The 26885-nt window shown below is 41.5% G+C and overlaps 2 protein-coding genes across 2 annotated transcripts; both read left to right on the top strand.

Annotated features, from left to right (window-relative positions):
* Positions 1 to 2630: 2630 nt before the first annotated feature.
* Positions 2631 to 6184, top strand: LOC145850260 (uncharacterized). Its single transcript, XM_082958506.1, has 4 exons — positions 2631 to 3210; positions 3796 to 3893; positions 4020 to 4203; positions 5140 to 6184. Exons 1-4 carry the CDS (start codon positions 2856 to 2858, stop codon positions 5796 to 5798), a joined length of 1296 nt encoding a protein of 431 aa, XP_082814632.1. The 5' UTR covers positions 2631 to 2855; the 3' UTR covers positions 5799 to 6184.
* Positions 6185 to 12474: 6290 nt separating this feature from the next.
* Positions 12475 to 19875, top strand: LOC145850297 (uncharacterized). The gene is made up of 2 exons (XM_082958507.1): positions 12475 to 12753; positions 18446 to 19875. Exons 1-2 carry the CDS (start codon positions 12648 to 12650, stop codon positions 19081 to 19083), a joined length of 744 nt encoding a protein of 247 aa, XP_082814633.1. The 5' UTR covers positions 12475 to 12647; the 3' UTR covers positions 19084 to 19875.
* The last annotated feature ends 7010 nt before the right edge of the window (positions 19876 to 26885 follow it).

Below are 26885 nucleotides of genomic sequence, written 5' to 3'. Positions count from 1 at the left end.
GATAAGATGATAGAAGCCCATCTCCTACTGTAAATAACCTACACACTGTGTGTGTGTGTGTAGCCAGCCAGCCAGGTAGAAAAATGGCAGAAAAATAAAAGATGGACATCAGAGTTTTATTTCAGTACACCAAAACGCAAGTAGCCTAATATCTCAAAGACTAGTTGATAAAATGTTCATAAGAAAGAAATGAAATTCTAATGGAAATGTTTCACAATGATGTCATTAGGCAGAGCAGGCAACAGATGGCACACAGACAGCAGAGTTGGGGACAGATATGCAGGGACAGACTGGCAGAGACAGGGAGTCTTTGTTTGGCAACATTATGAAAGGTTCTCAATTTTTTTGACTTGTAAAATAGGAACATAATTGGAAAATGCCATGGATACCCCCACTCTCAACTTAAACTGGTGACTGAACTAAGATTTGTTAAAGGCAATGGTATTGCTGTTGTGATTAGTTGTGTAGTTTTGGGTACCGATAGTTAGGAGTACGGCAAACACCTTTTTCTTTGGTTCCTCAATATACATTTACCATATTACAATGTAGGCTATGTGTTACAGCACTACTTTTGGTGTCCCCCTCAGGAATTGCTCTTGAGAAAATTTCATGTAATTGTCCCCTCCAAAGTTGATATCAGATTTTCGCCCCTGATACATACACATACCTGTATAGATATACATACTTTTTTAGAATATACCTTTATTATTCCCCGCAAACCCTACCACCCTTCCCGCAATTGGAGTAAACTAATAAACAATAACACTTAGGCTTCTACCTTCAGTTTATACAACTTATACACATGTTACAGACACAATCTATTTTACAATATTTATATTTTGTTTGTTTTTAGTCCTTCCTCTATTTCTGATGTCCATCCAGTTTGATTTCTATTTGTAACTGCTATTTCACAAAAGTTTTGAACCTATATACATTTTACAGACCCCGTATGTTTTACATTGTTTATCTTGTTGTTATTAGTCCCACTCTTCAGCTCCATTCAACCCCTCCCATCTATTTCTCAACATCATCCATTTTGGATTTCTATTTGCCATATATTTTTCAACTGTGCTGTGATGCTTCACAAAAGTACTGAACCTTTCTATTCTCATAGCTTCTACAGATTGTAAATTAAAAACAAACATTTTTGCTAAAATAATAATTATATTATTGATTGATTGACTATGGCTTTTCAAATCACCCAGTATTGCTATCTACAGCGTTAGTTCTAGGCAAATGTTGCAATTCTTCAGCCATTCCTGGACCTGCGACCAAAAACGAGCTACATATGGACAATACCAAAATAAATGATCTAATGACTCTGCCTCCTCACAGCAGAATCTGCAGAGCTGGGAAGATTGTATCCCCCATATATATAACATTCTATTAGTTACAAGAATTTTGTATAGTATTTTAAATAGAAAAATTTGAAGTTTTGAATCCGGCGTTGTTTTGCGTATCAATTCATAAACCATGTGCCATGGAATGGGTACATCGAAAATCTCTTTCCAACTATTTTGCAATTTATACGGCACAGCTGTCAGTTTTTTGGTCCTTAAATGAAATTGGAATATGTTTTTATTTTCACACTTTTCTTTAACCATTTATGGTCTTTAATGCAGGGCCGACATACAAGTTCCTTTCTTTTTTCCCCTTCTACTTGCCTCTTCCATTTTTGTGGTAATGCTGCAATTACTTGGTTGTAATTTTGGGTAGAGCAGACATTTCCATATGTCTGTGTTAGCTGCATGTGTGACATAACTCCACCAGTCCTATTTATGATATCATTCACTAAAATTATACATTTTTTTCTTTTTTTCTTCTTCGAAAAATACGTTTTGTTTTATCAATTAGTATATTTCAGCTTAACCACAATATTTGTTGTACCATGACTATATCCAACCCAACTCCATGTGTTGCCACTATCATGTATCCTACCATGACTATATCCAACCCAGTTCCATTTGTTGCCACTAAAGCTTTTCCATCAACCAGAAGATGGTTGTCATTAGCATCATCGCTAACAGCTACACATAGTGGTAGACAAATGCACTCAGACAGGGGCATTTCCTGGCTGTTTCTTCTTCAGAAAGTTGAAGGAAAATACAAATCACTTAGGTGAATTTAACGACGACTTGCAGGCAGCAGGTTCAGAATAACTATGAGAAAAAAATGCATACAAATTATTCCACCATCCAAAAGGGCACTTTAGAGACTGGAAGGGCAAAGGGGCATCTTTCTCTACACAGGTAGAGCCCTATCTGTCCATGTTGCCTCTTGCAACGTTTTCATTGTTTTTGGGCAGCATTATATGAGGTGTTATTATGTGTTGTTAGCGATGAGCCTTGGTCAATTTAGCTCTGAATATGCCTCTTCAATCTGTCACCTAATCCTGCCTAATGGGCAGGCCAGTCCTGGAGGAAAATATTGGCTGTAAGAAGTAAGAGAAAATATAACATCTGGTTGTTTTTAAATTACTTCTTATGACATTGTTTGCCATAATAAAGATTGAAATTAAGATTTTTTTCTCCAATCTGCGTTACCCACTCCAGTCAGCAGATGGCGATGTGAGTATTTCATGTGATGCTTCTTGCGTGACGTATAATCTAGTGGACGGAACTGGAGGCTTCTTCAACAGCGACAACAGACTACTGATTTAACCAACGTGATGGTTTGCAAGCGAACATAAAACCTAAACATTGAAGCGCTTTCGAACAATCTTGTGTATATTACTCTTAGTGTTTTAAACATAATTCTGTTTACCTATCTACTAGCTCATTACAACGTAATTTGCTTGTTAAATTAGCAAATGTGTTAACTTGATACTGCACTGCACTAGGCTAATCTCCCGGAGCATGAGTTCACTAAGCAAGACGGAGAAAGAAGCTCTGGTGAAAGAAGACGAAGAAGCATTCAGAATGAAAAAGGAGGAAGAGGAGGCTATTGCTTTGAAAGAAGAAGAGGATGATATTACAGTGAAAGAGGAAAATGGGAAAGACGTTGTCAGAGTGGAAGAGGAGGAGGTAGAAGCTTTCAGAATGAAAAAGGAGGTAGATGCCATAACATTGAAAGAAGAGAATGTAGTGAAAGACCAGGAAGAACATTTTGGAGTGAAAGAGGAAGATGAGGCTATCTCAGTAAAAGAGGAGGAGGAAGACGTTTTGGGAGTGAAAAAGGAGGAGGAGGAGACAGAATATCAGATTACCACCAGTGAGTACTGTCTTAAAAACAGGGGCACAAACTATGCAGTTGTTGAACTAATGTGTGGTTTTAAATGGGCATTCTACTGAAGTTCTACACTTGAATATGTTGTTCAGTACTGTAGGAATTGTTTAAGGGGCAATCTGCCATTGGTACATATATTTTGCGGACTTTTAAATTAGATGTATTAAATTCTCCATGTGGTCTATATTAAAGTGCACTTTAACTAATATAACAGTCTTTTAAAATTCAATATTGGAGCATAATTTCTACTTAAAATATGAAAGGGATGCAAAAGGAACCCATTTTATGGAACCATTTAACATTTGCATCACAGTGGTGGAAAAAGTACCCAATTGTCATACTTGAGTAAAAGTAAAGATACCTTAATAGAAAATGACTCAAGTAAAAGTGAAAGTCACCCTTTCACATTTGCATCACAAACAATATATTTAAAAATCATGGTGATTTTTAGGCCCTTTTTTTAAAATAATTTTAGGCCCTTTGTAGACATATTAATGCCTCTTGTAAGACTCTGTGATTGTAATAGAAGATCATAAGTTTACCATCTGTTTGATGTTCTCATTCACACAGGAGAGAGACATGACTATTGTGGATCCTCTGGGGAGCCTCAACAACATCCTGATGCTGACGAGGCAGAGAAGAGTCTCTCCAGATCATTACACCAGATGGTACAGCTTGGTCTGGTCTAGCATACAGCTTGCTCTATCAGGGTCTGGGCTGGGTTTCTGTAAAGCACTTTATGACAACAGTGACATCAGCATCCATAATGATATGTGTCTCCTCTTTATGATTAGCAGGACAATGCTAGCTCACCCCCTTCCACCCTCCCAGAGTCCCCGTGTTGTGCCTTTCCCGGTAGCGCCTTACTGCTGGGTATGAAGACATTGTCTGTGCTGCTGGTGGACTGCAGGAAAACAACAGGGTTGAGTGGAACTGTGAGAGGAGAAGAGAAGAAAGGATCAGATTTGACTCATCAAAGTGAGTGCTGTAGTTTAGTTGTAACATATAAAAAAGATCTGCCCACTGGTATCTGTTCCCAGTAGGTCTGTCCCCGACTAATACAAATACAGCTTTGCACACTCTTTGCATTCTCTCAACCAGCTTCATCTGGAATGCTTTTCCAACAGTCTTGAAGGAGGTCCCGCATATGCTGAGCACTTGTTGGCTGCTTTTCCTTCACTCTGCGGTCCAACTCATCCCAAACCATCTCAAATGGGTTGAAATTGGGTGATTGTGGAAACCAGGTCATCTGATGCAGCACTCCATCACTCTCCTTTTTGGTCAAATTGCTCTTACACAGCCTGGAGGTGTGTTTGGTCATTGTAATGTTGAAAAACAAATGATAGTCCCACTAATCCCAAACCAGATGGGATGGCGTATCGCTGCAGAATCCTGTGGTAGCCATACTGATTTATTGTCCCCGGCACAAGGGGCACCTGTGTAATGACTATGCTGTTTAATCAGCCTTGATATGGCACACCTGGATGGATTATCTTGGCAAAGGGATGTAATCAAATTTGTGCACAAATTTGGAGAAAAATAAGCTTTTATGCATATCGAAAATGTCACATTCTGTACCATACAGCTAAGAAGGTTATATATTTACAACCACCTGCTTGATAGGAATCAAAAAGAAATGTCTGTGTCTTGGGTATCATAGAACTGTCTAGTTGTTTGTGTTGACTTCTAAAACAGAATGAATAAAATATTCATGTAAACATATTATCAGTAATTACCAGGAAGCTGTACAACATTTGTTTTAAAATCACACCAAGATTGTTTTACATTTTTAAATGTTAAAAAACTTGCCTCTGGTTATTGAGGAATCTGATTTGGATTAAACCTCATAGCAAGGCCGTTTTATCATGTGGAGGTTTCATGCAGGTCTCTCTTTAAATAAACATTCTTTGGCAGGAGAAAAACCAAACTCGGAGGAACCAGAGCCAGAGACGTCCAAACCAGCTACACAACAACACCTCTGCTCCCAGATTCAAAAGAGTTTCATCAGGTTAGGAAGCCTGAAAGCTCATGAGCGAATGCACACAGGGGAGAAGCCACACCATTGCGCCCACTGTGGAAAGAGTTTTAAAAGGTTAGTTAACATGAAAAGACATGAGAGGATACACACAGGGGAGAAGCCTTTCCATTGCTCCCATTGTGGAAAGAGTTTTAAGCGGTTAGACACCCTCAAAGCTCATGCGCGAATACACACAGGGGAGAAGCCATACTATTGCGCCCTGTGTGGAAAGAGTTTTAGCCAGGTAGGAAACCTGAAAGCTCATGAGCGAATACACACAGGAGAGAAACCTTTCCATTGCCCCAAGTGTGGAAAGCGTTTTAGCCATGTAGGAAACCTGAAAGCTCATGAGCTTACACATACAGGGGAGAAGCCTTTCCATTGCGCCCAGTGTGGAAAGAGTTTTAGCCAGTCAAGAAGCCTGAAGGAACACATGAGACTGCACACAGAGGAGAAGCCTTACAACTGCTCAGACTGTGGGAAGACATATTGCTCATCACAGTCACTTAAAAGTCATGTTAAATTCCACACAGGAGAGAATAATGACTTCTCCTAGAGTGTAAGTTGATATTTCACATCACATTGACTTAAAATTCATCAGAGAACATACACAGTGCTCCCATTGTCTTATATTGTTGACTGAGAATGAGAATATTCAGACTGTAATGGAAAATGTTAATTGTATGTGTGTCCACATAACTGAGTATGTGACTAACCTTGTGAAACTGTCCTATTATAATCTCCTGTTCCTGGGAATATCATCCTGTGTTGCAAACCAGCTGTTTGCACCTGTGTCCTTGTATGAATAAAGTCCCTCCCAGGAACAGGAAACTATAAAGATATTTGCTCATTACCCAATGCTTCAGGAATTCAGACTGTCTACACTGCGCTGTGTAACTCTGTTATTCTCTCTGAGCTCAGAAATAAAGAATCTTGGTTTGACTTGGACTCCACCCAACTTGCAACCTAAATCCAATGACAGGTGATATTTTGTGTTGATTTCATGTTGGATTTATTTTAGTTGACGACTCAAAGAAATGTAAATAGGAACTATATGTTGAACTGACTTCTGTGCCCAGTGGGCTGGTTTGAATAAATGGCAGGTGTTGGATCAATATCCACCTTAGTAGGTTACGGGATCATAAAATGGCAGCCATCTAATTCAGCGCCGTTCTTCACATATGATCTATTACATCATAAAAGTCTAATAAAACGTATACAAATATGTCATAGAGAATTCATATTTACTTTATATACTTTAAAATATGGCTATGTATATGTACTGAACAAAAATATAAACACAACATGCAACAATTTCAACGATTCACAGTACATATATGGTACATATTCATATACATATATGGAAATCAGTCAATGTCAAATTCATTAGGCCTGATCTATGGACTTCACATGACTGGGCAGGGGTGCAACCATGGGTGGGCCTAGGAAGGCATAGGCCCACCCACTGACGAGCCAGGCCCAGCCAATCAGAATTTGTGTTTCCCCACAAAATGTCTTTATTACAGAGAGACATTCTACTCGGTTTCATCAGCTGTCCAGGTGGCTGGTCTCAGTCTCCCGCAGGTGAAGAAGCAGGATGTGGAGGTCCTGGGTGGGTGTGGTTACGCGTGGTCTGTATTTGTGAGGCCGGTTGGACATACTGCCAAATTCTCTAAAACAACATTGGAGGCAGCTTATGGTAGAGGAATTTACAGTACCAGTCAAAAGTTTGGACACACCTACTCATTCGAGGGTTTTTCTTTATTTTTACTATGTTCTACATTGTAGAATAATAGTGAAGACATAAACTATGAAATAACACATATGGAATCATGTAGTAACCAAAAACGTGTTAAACAAATCAAAATATTTTAGATTATTCAAAGTAGCCAACCTTTGCACACTCTTGGTATTCTCTCAACCAGCTTCATGAGGTAGTCTCCTGTAATGCATTTCAATTAACAGGTGTGCCTTCTTAAAGTTAATTTGTGGAATTTCTTTATTTCTTAATGCGTTTGAGCCAATCAGTTGTGTTGTGACAAGGTAGGGTGGTATACAGAAGATGCCCTATTTGGTAAAATACAAAGTCCATATTATGGCAAGAACGGCTCAAATAAGCAAAGAGTAACAATTGTCCATCGTTACTTAAAGACACGAAGGTCAGTCAAACGCAGTGTCTTTGTGAGATGCGAGTAGGTGAATGGATGATCTCCGCATGTGTAGTTCCCACCGTGAAGCATGGAGGAGGAGGTGCGATGGTTTGGGGGTGCTTGGCTGGTGACGTCAGTGATTTATTTAGAATCCAAGGCACACTTAACCAGGTTGGCTACCATAGCATTCTGCAGCGATACGCCATCCATCTGGTTTGCACTTAGTGGGACTATCATTTGTTTTTCAACAGGACAATGAGCCAAAACACAGAGTGAAGGAAAAGCAACCAATAAGTGTTCAGCATATGTTGGAACTCCTTCAAGACTGTTGAAAAAAGTATTTCAGGTGAAGCTAGTTGACAGAATGCCAAGCGTGTGCAAAGCTGTCAAGGCAAAGGGTGGCTACTTTGAAGAATCTCAAATATAAAATATATATACTGAACAGAAATATAAATGCAGCCTTCCGAGTGGCGCAGCGTCTAAGGCACTGCATTGTGCTAGCTGCATTAGTACAGATTCTGGTTTGATACCCAGCTCTGTTGCAGCCGGCCACGACCAGAAGAGACAATTTGCCCAGCGTCGTCCGGGTTGTGGGAGGGTTTGGCTGGTCAGGATGTCCATGTCCCATCGCGTTCTAGCAACTACTGTGGCGGGCCGGGCGCATGCGTGGGAATTGTGTCAAAAAGCAGTGCGGTTGTGTTTCGGAGGACGCATGGCTCTTGACGTTCGCCTCTCCCGAATCCGTGCGTTGCAGCGATGAGACAAGAATAACTACCAATTGACATAAATTGGGGAGAAAAAGGGGGTGAAAAATATAAATATAATAATAAGTCTGCCATAAATATTTCACTTTTTTTTTCTTTACCCAAAATATCATGACATTAGTGATTAGTCAAAATGTAAAAATTTGTGAACATCTAAATCAACATTGTGTCGAACCCTTGAGACAACGGGGAGATGTTACTGATGTGCTTTGTGTCTGTCTCAAATGTAAAAAATATATATCTTTTTTTGATAATTACTTATTTGCTTAATTTAGGTTGAAGGAAGTGTGTGGGTCGCATTCTGTATCATACAGCTATGAAGGTTATATATTTAGAACCACCTGCTTGATAGGAATCCAGAGATGTCTGTGTCTTGAGTGTCATAGAACTGTCTAGTGTTTTGTGTTCTGACTTCTAAAACAGAATGAATAATTAATGTTAACATATTACCAGGAAGCTCTACAACATAATTTGTTTTAAAATCACACCAAGATTGTTTTAAATGATGAAATGTTTGAAAACTGACCTCAGGTTATTGAGGGATCTGATTTGGATTAATTTGCGACATATTTTCATGTGAATATTCTCAAATCTGCATGAAACAATTTATGCTTTTTCCCACCAGAAATGTTTCTATCAAACAGACTTATTGCAGATAAAAGGCTTTGAGTGAATACGTACAGAAATGTTTCTATCAAACAGACTTATTGCAGATAAAAGGCTTTGAGTGATTACGTAGTGCATTCCCATGTACCGAATGAAAAATACAAGTTAAATGGGTTTCCATCTCATTTTCACACGACTGCAAAACCCTTTGATAAAAGTGTCTGCTAAACGGCAGATATATCCACTGATTATACCAAACATTTAGAACAACTTCCTAATATGGAGTTGGACCCTCCCCTTTTCCCCTCAGAACAGCCTCAATTCGTCGGGGCATGGACTCTACAAGGTGTCGAAAGCTTTCCACAGGGATGCTGGCTCATGTTGACTCCAATGCTTCCCACAATTGTTGGCTGGATGTCCTTTGGGTGCAGTGGAGGCTCCTCAGAGGAGGAAGGGGAGACCCATTCTCCTGAGTGATTTTCAGAAAAATGAAAATGGTAAAACATTTAGAAAGTTATCCTTTTTAGATAAAACTATACTAAATATAATCACGTCACCAAATAATTGATTAAAACATAGTATTTTGCATCCTCCTCTGGGAACATTGACTTCAATACAAAACCTAGGAGGCTCATGGTTCTCAAGCCCTTCCATAGATTTACACAGTAATTATGACAACTTCCGGAGGACGTCCTCCAACCTATCACAGCTCTTGCAGCATGAACTGACATGTTGTCCGCCCAATGAAAGGATCAGAGAATAGATCTGGTACTGAAAGCATAAGCTACAGCTAGCTAGCACTGCAGTGCATAACATGTGGTGAGTAGTTGACTCAAAGAGAGAAAAAGACAATAGTTGAACAGTTTTGAACAAATTGGGAGTAGAAAGAGAGACAGAGAGTTTTCGTCATTTATTTTCCACTTTCAGTTTCACTTACTTAGCTAGCAAATGCAGCTAGCAAGTTTAGCCTACTTAAACACCCGGCTCAAACAGAGGGATGCTATGTGACTCAAAAATGTTAGCTAGCTGGCTATGACTATCCAACACAACACTGGAACTCTTCCAAGTCAGGGTAAGCTTTTGGTTTTACAAATGTATTGCCACCGGGGCCCGGTGTAAGTGCTAAACTGCTTACTGACTGTATACTGTAACGTTACTGCATGATTATAGCAGGATCCCTAACGTGTTAGTTATATTAGCTATGTCGACTATGATGTTACTTTAGCTAATATGGTGACAACGATGTAGGCTGTGTGTTTCAGTTTTGATATGGTTTGGCTTGTAAAGGTTTTTTCTCCTGGTCACATACAGCTGATGTGTTGTGCATTGAAGTACAGAAGCAAAGGGAAAAGGTGATAAGAGGAGAGAAGGAATAAAACGTGGCTGTTATGAAAGTGAACTGTTTATTCATGATTGTTGTTGAAAAACGTTTCTTAAACAGAACAAAACCGGGATAAACATACCTGAATTTGTCAAATCAAATCAAACCTTATTTGTCACATGCGCTGAATACAACAAGTGGAGGAGAGAAGGAATACAACGTGGCTGTTATGAAAGTGAACTGTGTTTACGCGTGATCAGGGTTGTTTTCATTCTGCCGATTCTGTTGACAAACGTTACTTAAACGGAACAAAACCGGGATAAACATACCTGAATTTGTCCAATAGAATCTCTTGTTTGAAACTGTAGGACTAATGATTACAGCCCATATCAGCTAGATGCAGGCAAGAGTGCAAGGCAGTATTGAATGTGCCAATATATTTTTCACATTTTTCTCCCTGTGTGCACGTTGTAAACTGTCATTCATAGACTAGGTTGGAGCAACCTCATGATGGTTATAGTTAAAATGTGAGTATCATGTAGTAGCCTTAACCTACCACTGTTACATTGAACTGTGTTAATGGAATATGAATGACAGTCATCTAATATGCTGTAATAGAAATAAGGCCATGTTCATGAAAAAAACAAATTGTCCTGCCTCATTTTAAATGGCACTGACCGCCACTGTTAGAGTGGTGGACCATTCTTGGTACACATGGGAAACTGTTGAGCTGGAAAAACCCAGCAACATTGAGGTTCTTGACACAAACCGGCGGGCCTGGCACCAACTACCATATCCCGTTCAGACACTTAAATATTTTGTCTTCCCCATTCACACTCTGAATGGCACACATACACAATCCATGCCTCAATTGTCTCAAGGCATTAAACATTGTCTCCCCCCTTCGTCTACACTGATTGAAGTGGATAGTGTGGTCACATCTAGATTAAAACAAATGTAAAAAATGAATGGAGTAAATGTGTATTAACACACTACCTATTCATAGAAGTATTTAATTATAATCTACATATTCATATTAAGCTTCTACGTCTGTGTACAGGAAAGTATTATTTGTAAGACGTAAGAGAAAATATATCAGTTTATTGTTAAATTATTATGACTTTCTTTCCAATACAAAAAGTGTAGTAACTATTGTTTCCAAACTGCGTTACCCACTCCAGCCAGCAGATGGCGATGTGCGTCTTTCAGGTGACGCTTCTTGCGTGACGTATAATCTAGTGGACAGGACAGAAGGCTTCTTCAACCGCGACAAATGGCGTATAACGGACTGGACGTATAATGGACTGGACGATACGCTTCTTCAGGAACAACAACACGGCTACTCTTTCAACCACGTCGGTAGCTTGCTAGCCAACATAAAACTGAAAAATTGGCGCTTTAGACCATGTTAATGTACATTAGCTTATCTCAGTGTTGTTAACACAGTTCAGTTGACGTTAACTTCAACCTAATTTGTTTGTTCAATTTGCAAACTTGTTATATATTGATACTAAGCCTAGTCCTAGGCTAGTTAACTTGCTAACATCCCTGACCATGAGTTCACTAAACTACTCCTCCCCTGTTAAAGAAGAGGATGTCTACTGGACGGAGAAAGAACCTCTGGATTTGAACATTGTCGTGAAAGAAGAGGAGGATATTACAGTGAAAGAAGAGAAAGAACCTTTCAGAATGAAAAAGGAGGAAGAGGAGGTTGTTATAGGGAAAGAAGAGAAAGAACCTTTTAGAGAGGAAGAGGACGCTATCTCAATAAAGGTGAAGAAGGAAGACGTTTTGGGAGTGAAAGAGGAGACAGAATATCAGATTACCACCAGTGAGTACTGTCTTAAAAACAGGGGCACAAACTATGCAGCTGTTGAACTAATGTGTGGTTTTAAAGGGGCTGAAGTTACTGAAGTTATACACTTGAATATGTTGTTCAGTACTGTAGGAATTGTTAAAGGGTCAATCTGCCATTGGTACATATATTTTGGGGTCTTTTAAATTAGATTTATTGAATATTCCTTGTGGTCTATATTAAAGTGCACCTCATCTCATGCAACAGGCTTTTAAAATTCAATATTGGAGCATAATTTCAACTTAAAATATTGAAGGGACACAAAATACACCCGTTTTGTGGAACAACCCTTTAACATTTGCATTTTAGGCCCAGTTTACATATATTAATGTCTCTTGTAAGACCTTATGATTTTAATAGACAGTCGTAAGTTTACCACCTGTTTGATGTTCTCATTCACACAGGAGAGAGACATGACTATTGTGGATCCTCTGGGAAGCCTCAACAACATACTGATGCTGACGAGGCAGAGAAGAGTCTCTCCAGATCAGAACACCAGATGGTACAGCTTGGTCTGGTCTAGCATACAGCTTGTTCTATCAGGGTCTGGGATGGGTTTCTGTAAAGCACTTTATGACAACAGTGGCATCAGCATCCATAATGATATGTGTCTGTGTCCCCTCTTTATGGTTACCAGGACAACGCTAGCCCTTCCTCCCTCCTGGAGTCCCTGTGTCGTGCCTCTCCCGGTAGTACCTTACTGCTGGGTATGAAGAGGTTGTCTGTGCTGCTGGTGGACTGCAGGAAAACAACGGGGCTGAGTGGAACTGTGAGAGGAGGAGAAGAGAAGAAAGGATCAGATTTGACTCATCAAAGTAAGTGCTGTAGTTTAGTTTGAACAAATACAATAGATCTGCCCACTGGTATCTGTTACCAGGACAACCAGCAGAGTTCTGTTAGTTGACATGAAGATAGACTGGTGGGTATGGATGTTATGAATATTATAACACTGAAAAAGGATTCTGCCAATGAACAGAGTTCTGTTAGTTTTGGGGCGGCAGGTAGTCTAGTGGTTGGAGCGTTGGGCCAGTAACCGAAAGGTTGCTAGATCGAATCCCCGAGCTGACAAGGTAAAAATCTGTCGTTCTGCCCCTGAACAAGGCAGTTAACCCACTGTTCCTAGGCCGTCATTGTAAATAAGAATTTGTTCTTAACTGACTTGCCTAGTTAAAGGTTAAATAAAAAATAACAGTAAAAATAGTTGACATGAAGATAGACTGGTGGATATGGATGTTATGAATATCATAACACTGAAAAAGGATTCTGCCAATGAAAAGAGAGAAGCCAGTAGACCATATAAAACCTTGATGAAAGTTAGATTTAGAGAGAAAGTTTCAATGATCTGATGTAATAATGTTCTCAAGTCATTATGGATGTTACATTGTCTGTCCCAGTCAACCCCCTTATCTTCACAAGACTGTAGAACACACAAACTAAACTCCAGACACTTCAATGTGGTCTGTATTGCTTCATTAACATCTGATCTACAGAACTTGTTAAAAATGGCAAATATATATTTTTAAACAAGCTCCGTCCACCTTTTCTAAAAGCCATGAAATATGATTGAATGAAAAGCTTTTTTGTGAGACTCTCTGTAATGGACAAAATTCATTACATTTCCTACTTTAACAGGTCAAATAAAGCCTGAACTCCAACATATAGACCTGACAGAACATGGTTTCATTTGGAAATGACTAACTTGATTAATTTCATGTGTAACTGACGCCAGTGTGCTGCTAACAGTTTAGTTTCCTCCACTGTCCCCATACTGGACTCAAACTAGTGATCCTCTGCTTCTCAACACACGTGACCGCTATTGAAGCTATACAAAAGGTACCAGTTGGATAGCTCCATCTGTGACGTTTCAAGCTAGCTGTGGAGTGATCTTGCAGCACGTTCTTACCTCCGTTACACTTGTTCAGGTTGACTTTCCGACGGAATCAACCATATATGAACGCTGCCCTGCATCCCCACATCACACAATTACAGTTGTTGTCTCGTCGTTGTCGGTGATCACTGTTGTGTCATCGGAACACTTGATGATGTTGTTGGAGTCGTTGCTGGCCATGAGTGAACAGGGAGTACAGGAGGGGACTGAGCACTTACCCCTGAGGGGCCCCGGGTTGAGGATCAGTGTGGCGGATGTGTTGTTACCTACCCTTACCAACTGGGGGCGGCCCGTCAGGAAGTCCAGGATCCAGTTGCACAGGGCGGGGTCGAGACCCAGGGTCTCGAGCTTAATGACGAGTTTGGAGGGTACTATGGTATTAAATGCTGAGCTGTAATCGATGAACAGCATTTTTACATAGGTATTCCTCTTGTTCAGATGGGTTAGGGCAGTGTGCAGTGTGATGGCAATTGCGTCGTCTGTGGACCTATTGTGGCGGTAAGCAAATTGCAGTTGGTCTAGGGTGTCAGGTAGGGTGGAGGTGATATGGTCCTTGACTAGTCTCTCAAAGCATTTCATGATGACAGAAGTGAGTGCTACTGGGCAGTAGTCATTTAGCTCAGTTACCTTAGCTTTCTTGGGAACAGGAACAATGGTGGTCCTCTTGAAGCATGTGGGGACAGCAGACTGGGATAAGGATTGATTGAATATGTCTGTAAACACACCAGCCAGCTGGTCTGCGCATGCTCTGAGGACGCGGCCGGGAATGCCGTCTGGGCCTGCAGCCTTGCGAGGGTTAACACGTTTAAATGTTTTACTCACATTGGCTGCAGTGAAGGAGAGCCCGCAGGTTTTGGTAGCGGGCCTTGTCAGTGGCACGTACTGTCCTCAAAGCGAGGAAAAAACTTGTTTAGTCTGTCTGGGAGCAAGGCATCGTGGGCCGCGACAGGGCTGGTTTTCCATTACATTACATTACATTTAAGTCATTTAGCAGACGCTCTTATCCAGAGCGACTTACAAAATGGTGCATTCACCTTATGATATCCAGTGGAACAACCACTTTACAATAGTGCATCTAAATCTTTTAAGGGGGGGGGTTAGAAGGATTACTTTATCCTATCCTAGGTATTCCTTAAAGAGGTGGGGTTTCAGGTGTCTCCGGAAGGTGGTGATTGACTCCGCTGTCCTGGCGTCGTGAGGGAGCTTGTTCCACCATTGGGGTGCCAGAGCAGCGAACAGTTTTGACTGGGCTGAGCGGGAACTGTGCTTCCTCAGAGGTAGGGGGGCCAGCAGGCCAGTGGTGGATGAACGCAGTGCCCTTGTTTGGGTGTAGGGCCTGATCAGAGCCTGAAGGTACGGAGGTGCCGTTCCCCTCACAGCTCCGTAGGCAAGCACCATGGTCTTGTAGCGGATGCGAGCTTCAACTGGAAGCCAGTGGAGAGAGCGGAGGAGCGGGGTGACGTGAGAGAACTTGGGAAGGTTGAACACCAGACGGGTTGCGGCGTTCTGGATGAGTTGTAGGGGTTTAATGGCACAGGCAGGGAGCCCAGCCAACAGCGAGTTGCAGTAATCCAGACGGGAGATGACAAGTGCCTGGATTAGGACCTGCGCCGCTTCCTGTGTGAGGCAGGGTCGTACTCTGCGAATGTTGTAGAGCATGAACCTACAGGATCGGGTCACCGCCTTGATGTTAGTGGAGAACGACAGGGTGTTGTCCAGGATCACGCCAAGGTTCTTAGCACTCTGGGAGGAGGACACAAGGGAGTTGTCAACCGTGATGGCGAGATCATGGAACGGGCAGTCCTTCCCCGGGAGGAAAAGCAGCTCCGTCTTGCCGAGGTTCAGCTTGAGCTGGTGATCCGTCATCCACACTGATATGTCTGACAGACATGCAGAGATGCGATTCGCCGCCTGGTTATCAGAAGGGGGAAAGGAGAAGATTAATTGTGTGTCGTCTGCATAGCAATGATAGGAGAGACCATGTGAGGATATGACAGAGCCAAGTGACTTGGTGTATAGCGAGAATAGGAGAGGGCCTAGAACAGAGCCCTGGGGGACACCAGTGGTGAGAGCGCATGGTGCGGAGACAGATTCTCGCCACGCCACCTGGTAGGAGTGACCTGTCAGGTAGGACGCAATCCAAGCGTGGGCCGCGCCGGAGATGCCCAACTCGGAGAGGGTGGAGAGGAGGATCTGATGGTTCACAGTATCAAAGGCAGCAGATAGGTCTAGAAGGATGAGAGCAGAGGAGAGAGAGTTAGCTTTAGCAGTGCGGAGAGCCTCCGTGACACAGAGAAGAGCAGTCTCAGTTGAATGCCCAGTCTTGAAACCTGACTGATTAGGATCAAGAAGGTCATTCTGAGAGAGATAGCAGGAGAGCTGGCCAAGGACGGCACGTTCAAGAGTTTTGGAGAGAAAAGAAAGAAGGGATACTGGTCTGTAGTTGTTGACATCGGAGGGATCGAGTGTAGGTTTTTTCAGAAGGGGTGCAATTCTCTTTTCCTTTTGTAGTCTGTGATTGACTGTAGACCCTGCCACATACCTCGCGTGTCTGAGCCGTTGAATTGCGACTCCACTTTGTCTCTATACTGATGCTTAGCTTGTTTGATTGCTTTGCGGAGGGAATAGCTACACTGTTTGTATTCGGTCATGTTTCCGGTCACCTTGCCCTGATTAAAAGCAGTGGTTCGCGCGTTCAGTTTTGCGCGAATGCTGCCATCAATCCACGGTTTCTGGTTGGGGAATGTTTTAATAGACACTGTGGGTACAACATCACCGATGCACTTGTTAATGAACTCGCACACCGAATCAGCGTATTCATCAATGTTGTTGTTCGACCCAATGCGGAACATATCCCAGTCCACGTGATCGAAGCAATCTTGAAGCGTGGAATCCGATTGGTCGGACCAGCGTTGAACAGACCTGAAGGCGGGAGCTTCCTGTTTTAGTTTCTGTCTATAGGCTGGGAGCAACAAAATGGAGTCGTGGTCAGCTTTTCCGAAGGGAGGGCAGGGGAGGGCCTTATATGTGTCGCGGAAGTTAGAATAACAATGATCCAGGGTTTTGCTACCCCTGGTAGCACAATCGATATGCAATCTTTGGTTTCAAACGCAGAGTAGGTGAATGGATGATCTCCGTATGTGTGATGGTGTGCGGGTGCTTTGCTGTTGACTCTGTCAGTGATTGATTTAGAAGGCACACTTAACCAGCATGGCTACCACAGCATTCTGCAGCGATTACGCAATCCCTTCTGGTTTGCGCTTAGTGGGACTTTCATTTGTTTTTCATCAGGACAATGACCCACCACAACACCAGGCTATGTAAGGGCTATGTGACCAAGAAGGAGAGTGATGGAGTGCTGCATCAGATAACCTGGCCTCCACAATCCCCCGACCTCAACCAAATTGAGATGGTTTGGGATGAGTCGGACCGCAGAGTGAAGGAAAAGTAGCCAACAAGTTCTCAGCATATGTGTTAACTCCGTCAAGACTGGTTGGAAAAGCATTCCATGTGAAGCTGGTTGAGAGAATACCAAGCATGTGCAAAGCGAGGGGGGGCTACTTTGAAGAATCTAATATATATTTTGATTTGTTAAACACTTTAGGTTACTATATGATTCCTTATGTTTATTCATAGTTTTGATGTCTTTACTCTTATTCTACAATGTAAAAGTAAAGAAAAACCCTTGAGTAGGTGAGTCTGGTACTGTACATAAAATTCCATGGCAACAGCTCCAGTGGACATTCCTGCAGTCAACATACCAATTTCCCGCTCCCTCTGAGACATCTGTGGCATTTTTGTGTGACAAAACTGCACATTTTTGAGTGGCCTTTTTATTGTCCACAGCACAAGGTGCACTTGTGTAATGATGTTGTTTAATCAGCTTGTTGATATGCCACACATGTCAGGTGGATGGGTTATCTTGGCAAAGAATAAATGTTCACTAACCGGGATGTAAAATTTGTGCACAATTTTTAGAGAAATACGCTTATTGTACGTATGGAAAAATTCTTCAATCTTTTATTTCAGCTCATGAAACATGGGACCAACACTTTGCGTTTATATTTTTGTTCAGTATAGTTACTATCAGTTTTAGAAACATATGATGGTGTCATATGGAATTCATGACGTGAATGAACAAGCCTTTTCAGACTCTAAATAAGAAATTGGGCCATTTAAACAGCATGTGTGGAACCCTTTCAACAACGGGGAGATTTTACTGATGTGCTTTGTGTCTTCGACGTAAAAACAAGTTTTGGACTTCCACTTAAAATTACTTATTTACTTATTTTAGGTTTAAGGAAGTGCGTAGGTCACATTCTGTATCATACAGCTATGAGAGTTATATATTTACAACCACCTGATCGATTGGAATCCAGCGACGTCTTTTGTCTTGAGTGTCTTAGAACTGTCTAGTTTTTTGTGATCTGACTTATAAAATATTATTAGTAATTACCAGGAAGCTCTACAACCTTTTTTTTTTTATCACACCAAGATTGTTCAAATTGGCCTCAGATTATTGAGGGATCTGATTAGGATTTACCCTCGTAGCAAGGCCGTTTTGTCATGTGGAGGTTTCGTTCAGGTCTCTATTTAAATGAACACTTTGTCTTTGGCAGGAGAAAGACCAGACTCAGAGGAACCAGAGCCAGTGAAGTCCAAACCAGAAAGACAACACCTCTGCTCCCATTGTGGAAAGAGTTTTAACCAGAAAGAGCACCTGAAAAAACATGAGAGAATACACACAGGGGAGAAGCCTTACCACTGCTCCCAGTGTGGAAAGAGTTTTAACCAGAAAAGCAACCTGAAAAAACATGAGAGCATACACACAGGGGAGAAGCCTTTCCAATGCTCCCAGTGTGGAAAGAGTTCTGCTCACTTATGTAAACTGAAAACACATCAGAGAATACACACAGGGGAGAAGCCTTACCACTGCTCCCAGTGTGGAAAGAGTTTTGCCCACTTATGTAACCTGAAAACACATGAGAGATTACACACAGGGGAGAAGCCTTACCCCTGCTCCCAGTGTGGAAAGCGTTTTACCCACTCATGCAACCTGAAAACACATGAGATATTACACACAGGGGAGAAGCCTTACCCCTGCTCCCAGTGTGGAAAGAGGTTTGCCCACTTATGTAAACTGAAAACACATGAGAGAATACACACAGGGGAGAAGCCTTACCACTGCTCCCAATGTGGAAGGAGTTTTACCCACTTATGTAACCTTAAAAGACATGAACGATTACACACAGTCTGAACAGTAGAACATAGGATAGATGTAGGCTGAACAGTAGGACATCGGACCCATGTAGGCTGAACAGCAGGATTTAGGACAGATGTTGGCTGAACAGTAGGACATAGGGAAGATGAAGGCCTCTGAACAGTGGGACATATGACAGGTGCAGGGCCAGTAGACCCCAGAGTCTGAATGTGTATTGACTTTGAAGTGTTTTCTGTACTGCATGTAATATAGTGGATTGTGTTTATGGATTTGTTTGACAATATAGATTGTATCATACCGTACATGCTCTCATTTTCAGAAAAAAAGTCCTTGGTCCTAGGGGGAAGATCAGCTTTAATATGGAACATAGATTGTAGCTTCCATCAATGTAATTGTCTGCATAATTTCCAATCCCCCATATATGTTTTTGTGTGTGTATATATATATATATATATATATATAGCAGATACAGCCCGACAGGATGTGTATGTATGTAAATACTGAACAAAAATATAAACTCCATATGCAACAATTTCAAAGATTTTACTGAGTTACAGTTCATATAAGGAAAAAGTCCATTGAAATAAATTAATTGGACCCTTATCTATGGATTTCACATAACTAGGAATACAGATATGCATCTGTTGGTCAATGATGCCTTGAAGAAATGGTAGGGGCACGATCAGAAAACCAGTCAGTATCTGATGTGACCGTCATTTGCCTATAGTTGATCAGGCCGTTGATTGTGGCCTGTGGAATATTGTCCCACTCCTGGGTAAAATGATCTGTTTAAGTCATTAGTAAAGGGCACATTGTTAAAGACTAAAATTATCTTGTTTTGTGGTCTATATCCTCTCAATCATTTATTCCTTCATAAACAGAAAACATATATGTACCTAAACACAACATGTGTTCAAGGGCCCCTCTGGGTTCACAACCTCTTGACCATTGTGGTGGAATTATTGTAATCAAAAGGAGAGACTTTTACATTTCTTCAAAACAAGTAAACTTTATTATTTAATTAGTGCAGTAATGGAGCTGGTCGGTCATCACCCCTGGAGGTGATCACTGAGAACTCAACCAGCTGGTTTGAGCCACAGAATTTTATATCACCCCTGGAGGTGATCACTGAGAACTCAAAGAGCTGGTCTGAGCCACAGCATTTTATATCACCCCTGGAGGTGACCACTGAGAACTCAACGAGCTGGTTTGAGCCACAACATTTTATATCACCCCTGGAGGTGACCACTGAGAACTCAACGAGCTGGTTTGAGCCACAGCATTTTATAGCAAAGTCCATCCTCCTTCAGTCTACATGACAATCACCAGATGTATAGAACGGGTCACAAGGTTAACATTAGTATGAAAGATACTTATAATTCACAGCAGACAGTTTCTGCTCTAACAACGGTTCTCGTCATGGAGATCCCAAGATCTGGCCCCCCCAACTCCATACTGGATCCATCTCCCCCTGGTCCCCCCAACTCCATACTGGATCCATCTCCCCCTGGTCCCCCAACTCCATATTGGAGCCATCTCCACCTGGTATGGACTACCATGACTATATCCAACTCCATGTGTTGTCACTATCATGTATCCTACCAGGACTATATCCAACTCCATGTGTTGTCACTATCATGTATCCTACCATGACTATATCCAACCCTACTCCATGTGTTACCACTATCATGTATCCTACCATGACTATATCCAACCCAACTCCATGTGTTACCACTATCATGTATCCTACCATGACTATATCCAACCCAACTCCATGTGTTACCACTATCATGTATCCTACCATGACTATATCCAACCCAACTCCATGTGTTTCCACTATCATGTTACCACTACCATGACTATATCCAACCCAACTCCATGTGTTACCACTATCATGTATCCTACCATGACTATATCCAACCCAACTCCATGTGTTACCACTATCATGTATCCTACCATGACTATATCCAACCCTACTCCATGTGTTACCACTATCATGTATCCTACTTGGCTGAAGCTTTGATCCAGTGGAAGAAGTATTGTGGAGCAGAGAGGTTAAAGGTCACTTCAGGATACAGCTGTTACTCTGCACTATCTCTAAATAATACAGTAATGAGAGAAAATGTATAGAATATTTAGGGCCCTATAACATCTCTATCTATATATAACATCTCTATCAAATCTTTTTGAATTTTTCTTACCTAATTCCATTTATTTATTTATTATTCTGTTTTCTACATTTAGTGATTCCAGGTTTCTGATTTGTCCCTGTTTTTCTCTCCAAATCACACTGTTAATAGAAAAACAACAACATTGGATGTTCTAAGTCCACAACAATACTTAAACCACATCAAGAGACCACTTTTGAAGTCTGAGAAAAATCTATGACGTTTTCATTTTTGGGTGTAGATTCCCTTTAATTCAAGTGGCACCAGCAAGAGCCTTGCTTGGTAAGTGGAGTCTTAGTAGCACACGTGATTGCAGAGTTTGATGAACAAATCACAACTGGATTGATGCAAATAGTCATGATATCATTCTGCCAGGTAGGCATAGACTACTTTTTAGTTAATTGACAAGGTTTTTGGGAAAGCTTTTCCATCAACCAGAAGATGGTTATCATTAGCATCATCGCTAACAGCTACACATAGTGGTAGACAAATGCACTCAGACAGGGGCAGTTCCTGGCTGTTTCATCTTCAAAAAGTTGAAGGAAAATACAAATCACTGAGGCTAATTTAACGACGACTTGCAGGCAGTGGGTTCAGAATAACTATGAGGAAAAGTTAATCCAAATTATACCACCACCCAAAAGGACACTTTAGAGACAGGAAGGGTAAAGGGTCATGTGTTCTACACAGGTAGAGCCCTATCTGTCCATGTAGCCTTTAACAAAGTGGGCACTGCTTCATGTGGTAACACCTACACTCACCTAAATAGTCCATATGCCACTGGGTGAGAGAAGTTTTCATTGTTTTTGGGCAGCATTATGTGAGGTGTTATTATGCGTTGTTAGCGATGAGCCTTGGTCAATCTATCTCTGAATATGCCTCTTCAATCTGTCACCTAATCCTACCTAATGGGCAGGTCAGCCCTGGAGGAAAATATTGGCTGTAAGAAGTAACAGAAAACATCTGGTTGTTTTTAAATTACTTGTCATGACATTGCTTGACAGAATAAACATTGTAATGGAGATTTTATTCCAATCTGTGTTGCCCACTCCAGTCAGCAGATGGCGATGTGAGTATTTCAGGTGATGCTTCTTGCGTGACGTATAATCTAGTGGACGGAACTGGAGGCTTCTTCAACAGCGACAACAGACTACTGATTTAACCAACGTGGTGCTTTGCTAGCGAACATAAAACCGATTCATTGAAGCGTTTTAGACCTATCTTGTGTATATTACTCTTAGTGTTTTGAACATACTTCTGTTTATCTATCTACTAGTTCATTTAAACGTAATTTGCTTGTTAAATTAGCAAATGTGTTAACTTGATACTGCACTGCACTAGGCTAATCTCCCGGAGCATGAGTTCACTAAGCAAGACGGAGAAAGAAGCTCTGGTGAAATTAGAGAAAGAAGCTTTCAGAATGAAAAAGGAAAAAGATGCCATAACATTGAAAGAAGGGAATGTAGTGAAAAAAGAGGAAGAACATTTTGGAGTGAAAAAGGAGGAGGAGACTGAAGTACCGATTAACACCAGTGAGTATTGTCTTAAAAACGGGCACAAACTATGCAGTTGTTGAACTAATGTGTGGTTTTAAATGGGCATTCAACTGAAGTTCTACACTTGAATATGTTGTTCAGTACTGTAGGAATTAAGGGACAATCCGCCATTGGTACATATATTTTGGGGACTTTTCAATTAGATGTATTGAGTTCTCCACGTGGTCTATATTAAAGTGCACCTCATCTAATATAACAGGCTTTTGAAATATAATATTGGAGCATCATTTATACTTAAAATATCAAAGGGACACAAAAGGCACCCATTTAGTGGAACGATCCTTTTACATTCACAACACAAACAATATTTTATAAAATCATGATGAATGTGGCCATTTTAGGCCCTTTTTAGACATATTAATGCCTCTTGTAAGACTCTGTGTTTGCAATAGGTCATAAGTTTATCATTTGTTTGATGTTCTCATTCACACAGGAGAGAGACATGACTATCGTGGATCCTTTGGGGAGCATCAACAACATCCTGATGCTGATGAGGCAGAGAAGAGTCTCTCCAGATCAGAACACAAGATGGTACAGCTTGGTCTGGTCTAGCATACAGCTTGTTCTATCAGGGTCTGGGCTGGGTTTCTGTAAAGCACTTTATGACAACAGTGACATCAGCATCCATAATGATATGTGTCTGTGTCCCCTCTTTATGGTTACCAGGACAACGCTAGGCCTTCCACCCTCCCGGAGTCCCCGTGTCATGCCTCTCCCGGTAGCGCCTTACTGCTGGATATGAAGAGGTTGTCTATGCTGCTGGTGGACTGCAGGAAAACAACGGGGCTGAGTGGAACTGTGAGAGGAGGAGAAGAGAAGAAAGGATCAGATTTGACTCATCAAAGTAAGTGCTGTACTTTAGTTTGAACAAATAAAATAGATCTGCCCACTGGTATCTGTTCCCAGTAGGGCTGTCCCCGACTAATACAAATACAGCTTTGCACACTGTTGGCATTCTCTCAACCAGCTTCATCTGGAATGCTTTTCCAACAGTCTTGGAGGTCCCACATATGCTGAGCAATTGTTGGCTGCTTTTCCTTCACTCTGCGGTCCAACTCATCCCAAACCATCTCAATTGGGTTGAGGTTGGGTGATTGTGGAGACCATGTCATCTGATGCAGCACTCCATCACTCCTTTTTGGTCAAATTGCCCTTACACAGCCTGGAGGTGTGTTTGGTCATTGTCCAAACACACCTGGGATGGGATGGTGTATCACTGCAGAATGCTGAGGTAGCCATGCTGGTTAAGTGTGCCTTGAATTCTAAATAAATCACTGACAGTGTCACCAGCAAGCACCCACACACCATCACACCACCTCCTCCATGCTTCACGGTGGGATTCACACATGCAGAGATCATCCGTTCACCTACTCTGTATCTCACAAAGACACGGCGGTTGGAACCAGAAATCTCAACTTTGAACTCATCAAGGACAAATTTCCGCCAGTCTAATGTCCATTGCTCGTGTTTCTTTCCCCAAGCAAGTCTCTTGTTCTCATTGGTGTCCTTTGGTAGTGGTTTCTTTGCAGCAATTTGACCATGAAGGCCTGATTCACGATGTCTTCTCTGAACAGTTGATGTTGAGATGTGTCTGTTACTTGAACTCTGAAGAATTTATTTTGGCTCTCCTCAGTGGCCGACTTGAGTAAGATATTTAAGCGTTAACCCTCTCAGGTCTGCCGGCCCAGAGGGCATCCCTATCCGCATCCTCAGGGCATGCGCAGACCAGCTGGCTGGTGTGTTTACAGACATATTCAATCTCTCCCTATCGCAGTCTGCTGTCCCCACATGCTTCAAGATGTCCACCATTGTTCCCATCCCCTAGAAAGCAAAGGTAACTGAACTAAATGACTATTGTCCTGTAGCACTCATTCTGTCATCATGAAGTGCGTTGAGAGACTAGTCAAGGATCATATCACCTCTACCCTACCTGATACTCTAGACCCACTTCAATTTCCTGCCCCAATAGATCCACAGACGATGCCATCGCACTGCACACTGCCCTATCCCATCTGGACAAGAGGAATACCTATGTAAGAATGCTGTTCATTGACTATAGCTCAGCATTCACCACCATAGTACCCTCAACTCATCATTAAGCTCAAGGCCCTGGGTCTGAACCCCGCCCTGTGCAACTGGGTTTTGGACTCCTGACAGGCTGCCCCCGGGTGGTGAAGGTAGGAAACACTTCCACTTCGCTGTTCCTCAACATGAGGACCCCTCAGGGGTGCTTACTCAAGCTCCTCCTGTACTCCCTGTTCACTCATGACTGCACGGCCAGGCATGAATTCAACACCATCATTAAGTTTGCCGATCACCGATCACCAAATTCTCTAAAACGACATTGGAGGTGGCTTATAGTAGAGAAATTAAGATTTAATTATCTGGTAACAGCTCCAGTGGATATTCCTGCATGGCAATTGCACACTCCTTTGAGACATCTGTGGCGTTGTTGTGTGACACAACTGCACATTTTAGTGGCCTTTTATTGTCCCCAGCACAAGGTGCACCTGTGTAATGATCATGCTGTTTAATCAGCTTCTTGACATGCCACACCTGTCAAGTGGATGGATTATCTTGGCAAAGGGATATAAACACATTTGTGCACAAAATGAGAGAAATTAGCTTTTGTGCATATAGAAAAAGTCAAATTATGTATCTTACAGCTATGAAGGTTATATATTTAGAACCACCTGCTCGATAGGAATCTATCGACGTCTGTGTCTTGAGTGTCCTAGAACTGTCTAGTTGTTTGTATTCTGACTTCTAAATCAGAATTAATAAGTAAGTAAACATATTATCAGAAATTACCAGGAAGCTCTACAACATTTGTTTTCACCTGTTGGGACCAGGGGGCAGTATTTGCAAGGCCGGATAAAAAAACGTACCCAATTTAAACTGGTTGCTACTCTTGCCCAGAAACGAGAATATGCATATAATTAGTAGATTTGGATAGAAAACACTCTAAAGTTTCTAAAACTGTTTGAATGGTGTCTGTGAGTATAACAGAACTCATATGGCAGGCCAAAACCTGAGAAGATTCCATACAGGAAGTGCCCTGTCAGACAATTTGTTGTCCTTCTGTTGCATCTCTATCGAAAATACAGCATCTCTGCTGTAACGTGACATTTTCTAAGGCTTCCATTGGCTCTCAGAAGGTGCCAGAAAGTGTAATGGGGTGTCTGCTGTCTCTGGGCGAAAAACAGCAGGAGAATTTGTGAGTGGTCAGCCTGGGGACAGTGACACTGGAGATGCGCGTTCATGAGAATTCTCCATTTTTTTTCTTTCAGCCTTTGAATGAATACAACGTCACCCGGTTGGAATATTATCGCTATTTTACGAGAAAAATAGCATAAAAATTTATTTTAAACAGCGTTTCACATGCTTCGAAGTACGGTAATGGAATATTTAGCATTTTTTTTGTCACGAAATGCGCTCGTGCGTCACCCTTCGGATAGTGACCTGAACGCACGAACAAAACGGAGCTATTTGAATATAACTATGGATTATTTGGAACCAAAACAACATTTGTTGTAGAAGTCCTGGGAGTGCATTCTGACGAAGAACAGCAAAGGTAATCCAATTTTTCTAATAGTAATTCTGAGTTTGGTGAGCCCCAAACTTGGTTGGTGTCAAAATAGCTAGCCGTGATGGCCGGGCTATGTACTCAGAATATTGCAAAATGTGCTTTCGCCGAAAAGCTATTTTGAAATCTGACACCGCGATTGCAAAAAGGAGTTCTGTATCTATAATTCTTAAAATAATAATGTATTTTGTGAACGTCTATCGTGAGTAATTTAGTAAATTCACCGGAAGTTTGCGGTGGGTATGCTAGTTCTGAACATCACATGCTAATGTAAAAATCTGTTTTTTGATATAAATATGAACTTGATTGAACTAAACATGCATGTATTGTATAACATAATGTCCTAGGAGTGTCATCTGATGAAGATCATCAAAGGTTAGTGCTGCATTTAGCTGTGGTTTTGGTTTTTGTGACATATGCTTGCTTTGAAAATGGCTGTGTGATTATTTTTGGCAGGGTACTCTCCTGACATAATCTAATGTTTTGCTTTCGCTGTAAAGCCTTTTTGAAATCGGACAATGTGGTTAG

This window comes from Salmo salar, chromosome 12, assembly GCF_965601325.2.
Source record: "Salmo salar chromosome 12, fSalSal1, whole genome shotgun sequence".
In the NCBI taxonomy this organism is placed as follows: domain Eukaryota; kingdom Metazoa; phylum Chordata; class Actinopteri; order Salmoniformes; family Salmonidae; genus Salmo; species Salmo salar.
The sequence above is the reverse complement of the archived record's forward strand: the minus strand, read 5'-3'. Positions and strand labels throughout refer to the sequence as shown.